Here is a 13,309-nt window from a genome sequence, read left to right as displayed (position 1 = left end):
CTGCCACCCCGTTCGCCGGCGCAAGCCAAGAATCCTATTTTCTTATTTCCTGGAAAACTCTTCCAGGTTCCTACTCCTCCATCCCGCTGTGACATCCTCCAGCGAGCACGGCCGCCGCGGTCCAGACCCCGCGCGTCTCCATCGCGCCTCCCACACCCAGCACGGTGCCAAGCCTGGATCGCAGCCACGCCGAGGACGAGCACCAACACCCCTGCCACGGGCCAGGGCCCAGCAGGCAGGAAGCTTCCAGGTAAGGAAAGAGGGAGGCATCGTTCCCATTTAGGAGCAGGCAGCTGCAGGGCAGATTTTCCTGCATCACCATTTCGGAGTTGCCACATTTCAGCTCCGTTTTAGTAGCCAAATCCATCACCTGGCAGAAACATCAGCGGAAACTGGAGGGCGGACGCCAATAGCACTGACCCAATCAAGGGCAACAAGAGCGGATCCAGGCTCTGACAGTTGCTCATCCCCGACCCCACGAGGGAGAGCAACGCCTCTGGGAGAGCAGAGACATGGGATGGTGATTCGGTAGCCGCACACGGGACAAACCCGGGCCAGAGCACCCGGGGGCCGGCCGAGCAAGCTGACTGCCGGCGGCTTTTCTAGCTGCTCCCTGCCTCCTCCCCACAAGCAAAGCCGACGGGAGCAGTCCCGGGGGAATGACAGATGGGGGGCAACCCCAAGGAGCAGCAGACGGACGCGAGGTGATACCATGTCTCCCTCGAGCGGGAGGAGAGGCCGGGGGAAGCGCAGCGGTGGGGATGAAGGCAGGGCGGGCTGGCTCGCGTGCATCTCCCCACCCGGGGCTCAGAGCCAGGTCTAAGCACAGCTTCGACAGGAGAAGGCTGAGCAGGCAGCACAGGCTGGGATTCAGGGAAAAAAAAAAACCCCAAAACCTCTCTGTAGTTCTCAGCAGCTTTTCACCGGAGGCTCCCGCAACCCTTTCTGAATAATTCAGCAGCCTGCACAATCTCTCCGGAGGACGGACACTTTGCCGTCTGCGTTCAGCGGCAGAGATCAGGGAGCGGCCGGCCGCGGTCACACGGCTGGGAATTGGTTATCCTGGTCAGTCACAGCTGCGTGAGGCTTCCCCAGCACCAGGAGCTCCTTGCTCCAGCTGCAACGCGAAGCACTCTCCGCCTACAGAGCTCAGGCCTTGAAAGCCAGCCCGTCTGCCCCCGCGCCCCCCGCAGACCCGGTACCGCTCCTCTCAGCCTCCCCGTACAAGCAGAAACGCTTGCTGCTAAAAGCCTCCCGTAAAAGGCGAAGCCGTTTCCCTGCAGTTAGGGGTCCTTACCTCCTTCCTCCACTTGAGCTCGCAGAAAACCCGTTCGAAGCACTCGTGCATGTAGTTGAACTGCAAAGAGAAGGCGGGCGTCTCTCAGAGCAGCAGGCGGCCCCAGGCAGCCGCCCTGGCTCCCAGCCCGAGGGAGTCTGGCACTGGTTGCCAGCCCAGAGCTCCCCGTGCTGCGGGCTCCTCCTGGTGGCCACCAGCCCCTGCGTCTCCTCCTACCCCAAAAGCTGGAGCAGAGGGTGCTCCTCCAGCTTCTAGAGGGAAAACAAGCAGGCTCTGGGCTTTTCCTTAGCAAATCTGCAAAGAACAGGGGTACTTACGTAGGGGGTGAAGATTTTAACCCATCGGGGTTTCTTCTCTCCTCGTGCGTATTCGAAACAAAATGCCATTCCCTCTTCGTCCGTGTCCCACCGCTGCATTTCATCCCATTCGAATGCTATTACCTGGTTCTGAAGGAAGAGGAAACCCATGTGAGGCCAGAGCCCGGCAGACTGCGAGGAAGGGGAGGTTTAAGGCAGATCAGGTGGCAAAAGTGAAGGCACACGACGGGGGAGTGAGGATGCCTGGGACAGCCTTGCTGCAGAGAAGGGAACCAGCCAAGGAAGCAGCAGTGGAAACACACGCTAATACCCACAGAGCAGCCGGAAAAACCCCTGTGCCCCCAGCCACTGCCAAAATCCCTCCGGAGGCCTCCCAGCAGCAGTCCCGAGCCCCAGAGCTTTGGGGACACGGTGCTGGTGCAAAGCCGAGGTGGAGGCTGGGGGCTGAGCCCAGCTCCCCGGGACGTCCCGGCAGAAGCCCCCTTACCTCCAGCTGGCCCTCCTCTGTGCAGGCGTGGAGTTTAAAGTGCTTAATGCTGATGGCTGTGATCACGTGTCCCTTCCGCCGAGAGTCGCAGGAGCAGTGGGGGAAGATGATCTCGTTGTAGCCCTCGCACGTCCGTAACATGTTTAAGTACTGCAGAGAGAAGGCCGCAGGCATTAGCTTGCTCGGACGAAGGGAAGGGGACCCCTGCCGCCTCCTGCTTCTCGTGTCACCTCCATCTCTCGCATGCCCTAGGGCTCATCGCCCCCTTGGGAACCCCTGGCTTTACCCCAGCCCAGAGAGGCTGGATCCCCTCCGAAGGAAATCAAACCCCCACAGGCAGCGGGGCTGTGCTAGGGGAAGGAGGGAGCCCCCTCCCCAGAAGGTGAATCCATCCAGGTACAGATGTGCACGGAGCTCCCCGGGGCCCCGAATGCTAGAAGCCCTTTCCAGGAGGGCCGGTGCAGCAGAGTCGCCGATCGGCGCGACCACGTTCCCGCAGGAAAGGGTACGGATCCGAGCAAGCAGCTACAGCAGCCCTGGGACCGAACGCACAGCTCTCGCCCGAGCCACCCCCTCCTGACCCCTCCGGCCTGAGGATGAGACCAGGAAGAGAGGCTGCCGGGCCGACGTGGGCTCCGGGTCTTGCCGGGTCCTTCGATACGAGTGCTACCATTCCTGACAAGGTCCGAAGAGGTATTTGGGCCATTTCTTTCTTTCTGAGCATAGCCCAGACAAAGCCGCGCTGTGAGGACACCGGAGAAGCGCTGGGAGCTCAGAGTCACCGCTCGGGACGTGGGAGAAGCCAGGACCTTCTCCAGGGGCTGCTGCTCCAGAACCCTGCAGCCTCTCACTGCCTGGGAAGGGTTTACACAAGGGCACAACCACAACAAAGCCTGCAGGGACTTTTTAACCAAGGAACAAGCCACATCCAGACCGGAGGAAGGGAACAGATCCTCAAGTGCTGTGCTGCAGGCAGGACCCTTAATAACACGGAGCGGGGAAGAGGATGAAGTGCTTTGACTTTGTAGGCTCCTTGGGACACAGACGTCGTCTTCCCGACGCCCTGCTAGACCGGGGCCCTGCCGCTCCGCGCGTAAACGCAGATCTTTCTTCGGTCAGTATTAGAAATCCGGTGAGACAAGCAGAAACAAGAGAGCCATGAGACAACCCACAGGAGGAAGCAGCTATTTACTGATCCTTATCATCAGTTAATAATTACCCTTCTTGGCTTAGCATTTCGGGTGACCCTTCCGGGGCACACCCCGAGGCAGTCCCCCAGCAGGGACCTCGACAACTACCGCAGTCAAGCGGGCTCTGGGGCCTGACCAAGAGCAGCCAAACAGGAGATGGGGATCCCCAGGCCATCGGCTCTTCGAGAGCGGCCAAGCCGGCCACGGGAACGCAGGCGGGGTGCAGCGCGTCGGGGGACGGGCGGCCTCCCCTCATTCGGTACCAGCAGCCCCCAGTGACACAAGAAGTTATTTACAGATCAGATTCTTCTGCTGCTTGGTCTCCAAGCCAAGCTCGCCGCTGGCAGATGAGCTCAGGGCCCCCCCTTCGCTCCCCCAGGTCCCAGGCGGGCGGGCTCATCGAGTCGTACCGAGCCCCCAAGCATTTGCTGGGCAAAGCAGTAACAAGGCAGAAAATCCCTGACCAGACAGCGAGCTCTGGCACAGGATTTGCAATCTGGGAAGACTTCTGCCAGACACAAAAAAGAGAAACTAAGGCACAGAGGGGGCCACAATTTGCATTATGAGCGGGCCAGGACCTACCCCTCCCCTGGCTAGCGCAGCCCCTCCCCTGGCTAGCCCAGCACCATCTCCGAGGCGGTCTGAGGCAGAAAGAGACCTTTGCCTCCCCATTACTAGGAAGAAACAGCCATCCCCGAAGGGCTGCGGGTGAAGGATTGCTCCACCGCACGTTAAGCGCCTCACCTTTCAACACTGGCAATAACCCACGGGCTTTTATCGCTGCCTTGTCTGGAGCTGAGTCAATGGGTGATCTTGCCAAGGACAAGCCGCTGTTCGAACGCACCAGGCACGAGGGGCGGTTTTGGTTCGTGCGGCAGCCGACCCTCGGGCACGGCCCAGCCCTGCGCCTGGCATTCCCCCGCGCCTGCACGCCCTGCCAATCCCTCCTGCGCTAAGCCCACAGCGCTCCACGGTTATTGCTTTCCAAGAAAGATGGGTTTTTCGAGGCTGCGGGCGTAGAACGGTTTGGGCTGGAAGGGACCTTTGAAGGTCACCCAGTCCAACCCCCTGCCACAGGCAGGGACATCTTCTGCTGGATCAGGTCGCTCAAAGCCCCATCCAACCTGACCTTAAACCCTTCCAGGGATGGGGTACCCAGAGGTCCTCTGGGCAACCCGTGCCAGGGTCGCCTTCCCAGACACAGCGGTGCAGACAGGAAGGAAAGCGCAGAGGACGGGGAGGGTAACTCACCATGACCATCTTTCTCTGCTCACACAGCTTCTGTAACTGGTAGGACTTCTCCTCTGCTTTGATGTAGCCTTTCTTGACATCATCAACAGCCTAAATGGAAAAAGGGAAAGGAAACCCAGGAGGTCAGGCTAGAGGATCTCTTCACCACGTCACAATGCTTCGCCCTCCCTGGCTGGCCCCGAGGCTGCTTGGAGCAGCCACCCAAATTCACAGCCCCGGCAAGGTGACCAGCGTAGCCAGGGAGGCAGAGGGGTGGCCAGGCTCAGAGGGGTGGTTCTTCACACTCCCCGACCCCTGCCATGAGCCCCTGACTGCCTTGGGGAGCGTACGGGTGCCCAGGCATCCAGGAGGACTTTACGTCCCCTGGCAAAAAAGGAGGGATCTGGAAATGCTGGTACCTGGTATCCTGCTTTTGCCGTCAGCCACAGGCTGGTACACCCCTTCCGCTCCAGACACAGCCGTCTCCAGCAGAGCGGCACTGGCTTTTACCCACTGTCTGCTGGAGCCGTTGGCATGAAAATGTATTTTTCCTTCACGACTGAGAAGGCAGCCGGCTCCTTACTCTGGCTCCCCCGCTGCCCGGCGACGTTTAAAAACCCCCCAGCCAGTGAAGAGCCAGTCCAGGTGATCAAAGGATTTGACAACTACTGTTTTTATTTTATTTCAATGTGTACCAGAGGCTGGTACAGGCGCAGCTCAGAGAGCGCTGGGGCAGCATTTTTGCTGGTTGAGACAGAGCAGGATTCATCTTCCTGAACCTTGCAGATATCTGCCCCTGAGCTGGTCATCCTAGAGGGGCTTTACAGAGGCCATGGGAGAACATAGAATCATAGAATCACTTTGGTTGGAAAAGACCTTTGAGATCATCGAGTCCAACCTTTAGCCTAACCCTGCCATTCCACCACTAAACCATGTCCCTCAGCACCTCATCTCTCCTTCTTTTAAATACCTCCAGGGATGAGGACTCGACCACCTCCCTGGGCAGCCCATTCCAGAGCCTGACAACCCTTTCAGTGAAGAAGTTTTTCCCAATGTCCCACTTCATCCCCAAGAATCTGCCTAAAGCCAAATCACAGGCAGGAACACCCCCTTCCTTCGGGTGGCCCCTACGGCCCCTTTCCCCAGCCGGTTGCAGACACCTTCACTGCCAACACACAGAACTGAGGAAAGTGTCTCCGAGCCGAGGAGCGCAGCCCTCCAGGAGCCGCTGGCTCGCTCCGTGCCCCGCAGAAAGCGGCACAAGTCCTGCCTCCTGCTCCGACTGCGGCTTGGCCACGAGCTCACCACAGCGCTGCCAGTTCACCCGACCCGTGGGCTTCTACTTCTCTACAGCTCTTGGGCACCCACCTGGTGGAAGAAGTAGGTGACTGCCAGGTCGTTGTCATTGAGAAGAACCTCCTCCTCTGTAGTGAAGAGCCATTTTCGGATGGTCAGGCACGTTCCCGGCACCGCCGAGGTGTAGTTCTGCACGTAGAGTTTGTGGGGGAATTCATTGGGCGCCAGTTTGCGCACTGGAAAACGCACAAGACACGGAGGTAAGCACACAGCCCCACGCAGCGTCGGCAGCGTTGTCTGTGACCGCAGCCTGGCTGCCGTACAAACCAACGCTGGTGATGCCCTTCAGCTGAGCCAGCTGGGATCAGGACCCCAGCTCTGCTCCAAGGCCCTTCCTTCTCCTCCCTGACCAAATCCAGCTTTTTTTTTTCAATACCTGATTCCACAGCGTCGGACCACGCTGGTTCTCTAGAGCCGCAGGCAGGACTCTGCGTGAGACTGAACTCCTCTCGGCCGCCGGAGCTCAGCGTGGCTCTCGAGCATCAGCGCCGCAGCCTGACTTCATCCCCTCCTGTGCACAGAGGTCCGCCCTGCCTGAGCCTCAGGGTCGCAGCGCCCTGGACCTACACACTGTCCCCACAGCGTGGGGGGACTGCAGAAGGTGTCCCCCCCCATCCTGGCTGGCTGCCACCAGAGCCCAGACAAAACCTGCTGCATCGCTCAGCCAAGCTGGAGCAGCTGGGCCACTGGTCGGGACACTGACTGTCTTCAAATCTGCTTTACCCAGCTGCAGTGGACAAAAAAAGGCGGGGGCCAGTACGTCCCCTTCGCCGGGTAGGGATACGGTCACTACCTTGCTGCAGATGGGGCTCGCGCTTTCCAGAGGCATTAAATGGAGTGCATCCAGATGGGAATAAACGCGGATGTTCACAGCGAGCGTCCAGAAAGCACAAGCCATAAAGGTGAACTGGAGGTAGTTTTTACTTTCCAGTGCAGCCTGAGAAGTGCAGCACTCACAGCAACGAGGAATCGGTAGCTCCAGTTAGAGGCTGGCACCGTAAAAGCTTCCGGCAAGAGACCGTGCCGGCGTGCTGCAGCATCCCATCTCCCAAGGGCAGGCATTCCCACGCAGCCCTGCCCGGCCTCGGCAATCTCAGGGCGTGTCGCCCCCCCAGCCCTGCTCTTCCCCCACCACGGCCGTGCCCTGCTCCGACACGCCAGCACCCCGTAACCCTCAAACGCGACCGCAAAGCCGGTGGCAGAGGCAGCTCTGCAGTGCCAACAGTTTTACTGGAGACTGGTGATCTCTGCTGCCCCAGGGTCAGCATCTGAAGGCAAACCCGGCCTGTTCTGCGGGGCGAGTCATTTTAGGAGGGCTTTAAGTAGCTAAAAATCGCCCTGGCCATTCACCCAGAACCTCGTGAGCACGAGGAATGGCCCTAGAAGTCTCCTCCTCCAAGGCACAGTTTGCCCTGACAACAGGATGATTTTGAGGATGACAATCCAGAAATGAAGGTACCCAGCTGGGAATGAGAAATACACCTGGCTTAAATCCCAGCGCCGGGAAAAAATAAGACACAAACCAACCACTACACCCGTTTTGTGGTGCGACCGTGACATTTTGGCCTCTCTACAGCTTCAGCAAACCCCACGTGAAGCTGGGTGAAACCAGAGATTGCTGTGGCCAGGGATCTGAACCACAGCCCGGAGGCTCCGGCACATGCTAAGCGGGAAGGGTGGCAATTACTTAAGTGCCAAAATGATCACTTGGAATCCCACAGTCAAGCCTCAAATGCCATCGGGATTTAACCACGGAAGAAGAGATGAGAAGCCAAGATGCAGCTTGCAGCACATCCCCTCCAGGACCTGGACACCAACCCACACCTATGTGCGTGCAGACCGAGCGTGCCCTCGATCCACTTTCCTTTCCAGCAAAGGAAAAGGAAAAAATCCATCCCAAGCCACGGCGGGTGCCCCCTCTCCAGAGACGGCTGCGTTGCAGCGACGCTGCCCACATGCTGGACCCTTTGAACTGAAGTAAAATGCATCTCTCCATTTAACAAAAAGCTCGTCTCCCTGAACTGCTTAAGAGAGGGAAAGCCAAGCGGCAGCAAAAAAAGCCATCAAACTTTGAGGGCTCCTCATTGCCAGCACCTGCTGGGCCTGCCCGATTCCTCGCAGGGGCTCCTGATTTCATGAGCAGAGATAAGAGCCAAGAGTGCCACCGGGCGCTGCAGAGCTTCCTCAGTCGCCCGCCAGCACCGATGGGATCAGGAGACTTACCGAAGGAGTGATTGATCACTTCAAACAAGGCGAAGTAGTTTGCGGTAATACTGTCCATTCCAACTTTCGCAGCCACAGCCTGAAGAGCAACCAAACGGGAAAACGGGGTGAGCAAGCCAGGAGCCAGCAGCCGCCCGTCCTGCTCTGGGGCAAGGCTGGCTTCGTACAGGTCATTCCCAAGCACTCCCTAACCTGAGGTGCTAGTCACCACGGAAAGCTGAATTTTACTCTTCCAGTAAACCCAGACGTTTTCTTAAGCAAGGGCTTAGACTCTCCTGCTTTCGCCTTCCTGGAAACCGCTCCGTATTTTAAGTGCCACCACAGCTGGCAATTAGGTCACGTCTTCTTCTGATGCCTCCGGCTTCAGCGCCAACAGAAGAGGCGCGCACACCTCCCCTAGCAGTTGTCTCCAACCGCACGCTAGTACTGCAGCCCAAGCTCGCAGACCTCGGCGGAGGCGACGTGAAATTCCAGAGGCTGCATCCCAAAGGCACGGCCGCACTGCGAGTCCCAGCTGCAGGACTCTGCCGCGCAGAGCTGGGGCTCCCGAGAGCCTGCTCTTTCCCAACCCTCCGGCTCCCTCGCTTGCAGCAACGTTTTTAGTCCCCCTTTCATAACAGGTCTCCCCCGCACCATCTCATTCCCCCCGATCCATTGACAGCTTCTACTTTTCTTCCTGCAGCGCTGGCTGAAGTCACTCATCCTTAGTTTCCCACTTAGCGCTGCGCCTCCGGCCACTCGCAAGCCTGTAATCTGGCCGGAGGATTCCCCAAAAAGGGTCACTGCCCTCAACTGGCCGCCCTGCCACGCAGCCGCAGCGAGACTCGTGTGTTGGCTGCAGGCAGCTCTTGGATCCAACCCCTCCACCGCAGCCGCTGCAGGCCGTAACACACGATCTGTCTCGCGCTTGGAGGCATCCGCCAGCTTTAAGATGTTATCAGCGAGAATTAATTCGGCGATGACTCTGTCCTTGCAGCCAAGCCTGCCAGCGGAAAGCGCTGCTTCAGCACGGCGTGAGGCTTGAGCTCTCCAGCATCCCTGCCCTCTCTGCTGCAGCAGCGCGGCGGCGCTGATGCCCTCCTGCACTCGGAGAGGAGCAAGCGGGCACCCACGGGGTCTTGGTTAACATCCAAATTGTTAAAAAAACCAAAAACCCCCAAAAAACTAGCTCACCTGGTACACCTGGTCTGTAGTGCTGTTCTTTTTGACTCTGACCGTCACTGTTGTTATATCTGGTAACGCCACGCGGAGCTCCACGTCCGAGACGCCGTTGTAATTCTGGAGGAGGGAAGAAGAGAGGACAGAAATCAGCACCACACGAACTGGGCCCCAAGCTCTACGGACTACTTATTGCCTCGCACTGGCTAATTAAAGCGGTCGCTTTAACAACCAGCTGCTCTGCAAGCCTCAGGAATCCCATTCCAGTTGCACCAGAGGAATTCTGAAAGGAGGAAGATGCAAGCTGAGCAAACCGCCGGAGACCACGGCGGGGCAGGGTTTTCCACTCACGGGTTTGCCAGCAAAGAGCGAGGGAAAGCTCTGGGACGTGGCACCATGGAAAGGTTGGAAAAGGAGCAACAGTCGAAGGGCAAACAGCAACTCGCTGCTGCTGCTGCCTGGTACTCAGCGTGGCCGCTGCCTTTCTGGCCAAAGGCTGACGAATACAAATGGCTCATGAACGCAGAGCTGCCCGGGCTGCCGCCAGCACAGAAACCAGCAGTGAACTCAGGGAACGTGGGGATTTTTTTTTGCCACATCTCCCCTTGCCCGAGAGCAAGGGGCCGTGATAAGGCCTTGCGGCCAGTTCTGCTCTGCGCACGCCTCCAAGAGTGCCAGCGACGTTGCTCCTAGCTGCTGCTATGGAGGAAAGGTTCCCACGCGCAAGGAGGGACAGCAAACTGCAGCCTTGTCTTTTTGCTGTGGTTTTCTATTCAAAGGACGGAGGCTTTGGCAGGGAAGGAGGTGGCAGAGCCTCAGTGCTGTCACCTACCTCGTCCGACTCCGACAGGAACTCCTGCATGATGTCGCTCTCCCCGATGACACGTATCGAACACACTGCAGGACAGAGAGAGCAGGTTAGCGGGGTGCCTGGGGAAATGGGGACCCTCCCCTCCCAGGACCAGCCCAAAACTGACACGGAAACCACAACTGCCTGTTCTGCGGGCGGTGTGAAACAAGGCTGGTATCTCCAGCCTGGAAAAAACCTGCTCAAAGCAAGTGCTCTCCGGGCTGTATCAGGTGTCCTGGCACAAGGACTGATCCAGCCTGAACCCCCTACAGTAGCAAGCGACGGGAGGTGTTGAGTAACTCAACAGGATATTCCCCACGGGTGAAATCCAGGCCCCAGGCACACAGCCAACAGGAGGCTTAGCCTATACTTAAAAGTGGGCAAGAATGCCATAAATAGTACTTTTGCCTCTAAATAAAGAAGGTTATTCCAGAGGGACTGGAACTATTTGGGAGTTCAGGCCAAGCTCAGCAATCGATGGGGACCCGACCTGTATCGTGTTGCCTCCAAGACGCAACCAGGCTGCCCCTTCCTCCAGCCAGCCGGCAGCTGAGGATGAAGACGAAGGAGCTGGGCAAGGCAGGGCTGAGGTATCAGCGGGGTGGGGAAAACCTGACCCATATCCACCTTATGGGAAGAGGGGGCTTTGCTCCCAGGTGCCGGGTGAGGGAAGAGGCTGTTAACTCACACACGCTAACTGAGCTGCTTCCAGGCAGCTACGGCAATAGAACAGCATCACAGGAACGAGGGGTCATTGCTCCCCGAATCCCATCCACAACCTCTTCACTGCAAAACGCGGGGTCGGGTCTTTCAGCCAGACCCTCCGACGCAGAGGAAAGGTTTTGCATCCACTTTCCCATCACTTGAACTCAACCTAAAGGGAACTTCTGCTGCAGGCACCACGATTCCGATCGGAACGGACCAAAGCGCTCGGCCGCGAGCAAGCCCAGGTTGAGCTGAGCTCCCCTGATGAGAACGGCCTTGAACACGACTTCCTCCCTGCTGCAGAGCTTCCCTCCTCTTTCTCCTCCCCATGCTCCTTCATCTCCGAGATTACCGGCGAGCAACATGACACTATAAATAAAAGCTCGTTACGCGTTAAAAAACTAATTACACATTTTGTTGTTGGAAGGGCGCTGCAAGCCTGTAACACGTGCACCGTTAAGCTGTGCAAGCCTGAGCTCCCTCGCACCGCTTCAGCCCTAAAACCCAACCCAACGCAGAGCCTCCTTCCCCCCCCAGGTAAGCACACACCCGGGAAGTTCGGGACCACCCATGGAAGGATGTACCCTGAGGATTTGTTTCCTGGCGTGCGGCCGCCCAGGCTCTCCGCCCAGCTCAGTACCTTTCTCCAGGTACTCCTCCAGCCCTCGCCGCCGGGCGTCCAGCTGCTGCTCCGACAAGGAGAACGGCCACTTCCCCGGGAGACGCGGGAAAGTGAAGTTGGCAAATTCCCGTTTCAGGTTCTGGTGCAGGATGGCAAACTCCCGGTACCGCTTCGAGCAGAGCTGGCGGCCCGCCATGTAAACATTGTAGACCTGCAGGGAGGAGAAGAGGCTCACTGGGGCAAGAAAAGTTTTCCAAATCTGAACCGGCACAGCTCTGCCTTCTGGACCCACAGGTAGCACAAGTTTAAATTAAGAGGGTTTGAGCAAGAACGAGAAACTGGTTTGAATAGTTAACTGTGCCGCTGCCGATCCCTGGAGCTGGGGAACTTCCCAACTACTGCCTCCACCTGACAGCAGCAGGATCGGCCCGAGTTCAAGGTGCTCCAAGAGGAGGAGAAAACCCCCAAGCCCTTTACGAAAGGCCCTGAGCCCCATCACGGCATTCACCTGGGTCATCTCCTGCACAAGCTGCAGGCAGGAGGGTCCCCGAGGTGCACCAAGCCACCGCCAGACGCCACCGCAATCCCCGGCTGACCGCACCAAGAGCCTCGGCGCCTTCCAGATGTGCTTGAAGCTACAGCTGAATTTCCAGCTTGCCACAGAATTGAGCCTCACGTTGCAGCCAAAGCCCCCGAGCTTTGGAGTCAGGGTCAAGGGCTACTTTCATCGACACACAGCGAGGTCCAAAACCAGCCCCTGGCAGCCGTCAGGCACCACCACGGGGCAGATCCCAGGGGAGAGGCAGCATGAGATCTTTTAGGAACACCCCGTGTTAACCGGTGTCTTCGCTCTGCGTGCACTCTTCCAGTTTCATTCTGGACACCGTTAAGGAAATAGGACCCTGGTCGCTAACAGGGGAGACCCAGAGCAGGACATTTCTCAGCACTGTGATGCTCTTCAGGGAATTCCCTTCCATTCATTAACCAGCCGCCTCCATTTTTAAAGCCAATCTGCTCAGTCTGGCAGGCAAGTTAAACAAGCTCTTATCTAGGCATTGCTAATATGCCCTCGGTGATAAGGAGGTCCCAGACAGCAGTGTTACCTTAATTAGCTTCACACGAGGACGGGGTGGCAGCGGGGAAGAGAGCAGGTTCACGCTTTTTCATGTCACACCAGGGAAGCGTTTGCGACCGCAGCCTTTCCTCTCGAGCATCGCCCTCCACCGCGCTCCCGAAGCCCAGGGGCTGGCAGAGCTCGGAGGAGTCGTCCAGCAAGAGGCCCGTGCTGAAGATGCACCGAGGGTGGCTTCAGCAGCGTTCAGAGAGACTCAAAGCCCCAACTCGCTCCCCAGAGGAGGGCCCGGAGCGGTCCCAGCTCGCTCGCCCTCCACGTCTGCGCTCCAGACTCCCCTCGTGGGGCAGGTACGCGCGCTCCAACAAAACCACAGCATTTCCCTTAAAAAGCAGCACGCGTTCAACCCTCCCGGCATCACCTCGGGAGAAGGTGCCAGATCCAAACGGCAGCAGCTATCGCCAGGCCAGCGAAGAGGCTCCCCCTGACCCCCCCGGCACTGCGCTGCTTTAAGGCCCTCTGGTTTCTACGGCCCTGCCTCTCCTGCCCCCCATACGGTGCGCCCGATGCCACGGCATCCCGCCAGCGTTCCCCGTGAGGCCGCGGATCCACGAGGATACCGTCCGTCCCCTTCGGAGATGGGCACGCCAGGGTGACACGTGGGAGCGATGCGCTCTGCGCAGCAGCCCGTCTCTTCTGGCGAGCCGAGCGCTGCTGAGCCCTCCCCGCCCTTCCTCTCGCACGCGCCGTTTCTGCGACGCCGACGCTGGCTCGTGCCTTCCTTGGGAAGGTGCCTCCGTCC

The 13,309-nt window shown here is 58.6% G+C and overlaps 1 protein-coding gene across 3 annotated transcripts in view; it reads right to left on the bottom strand.

Annotated features, from left to right (window-relative positions):
- The window catches only part of SNX27 (sorting nexin 27), a 29,823-nt gene that overhangs the window by 6,931 nt on the left and 9,583 nt on the right, over window positions 1-13,309 (bottom strand). For all 3 annotated transcript variants that reach the window (XM_035891155.1, XM_035891156.1, XM_035891154.1), the window contains 9 exons: window positions 11,454-11,646; window positions 10,091-10,155; window positions 9,274-9,378; window positions 8,101-8,179; window positions 5,890-6,053; window positions 4,543-4,632; window positions 2,102-2,251; window positions 1,615-1,743; window positions 1,298-1,357 (listed from right to left, as the gene is read on the bottom strand). In XM_035891155.1, the coding sequence (XP_035747048.1) occupies window positions 1,298-1,357; window positions 1,615-1,743; window positions 2,102-2,251; window positions 4,543-4,632; window positions 5,890-6,053; window positions 8,101-8,179; window positions 9,274-9,378; window positions 10,091-10,155; window positions 11,454-11,646 (1,035 nt within the window). The remainder of the gene's footprint in view (window positions 1-1,297; window positions 1,358-1,614; window positions 1,744-2,101; window positions 2,252-4,542; window positions 4,633-5,889; window positions 6,054-8,100; window positions 8,180-9,273; window positions 9,379-10,090; window positions 10,156-11,453; window positions 11,647-13,309) is intronic.

This window comes from Egretta garzetta, unplaced genomic scaffold (assembly GCF_000687185.1).
Source record: "Egretta garzetta isolate BGI_Z169 unplaced genomic scaffold, ASM68718v1 scaffold1153, whole genome shotgun sequence".
Taxonomy (NCBI): Eukaryota; Metazoa; Chordata; class Aves; order Pelecaniformes; family Ardeidae; genus Egretta; species Egretta garzetta.
This window is presented reverse-complemented; position numbering and strand designations above follow the sequence as displayed.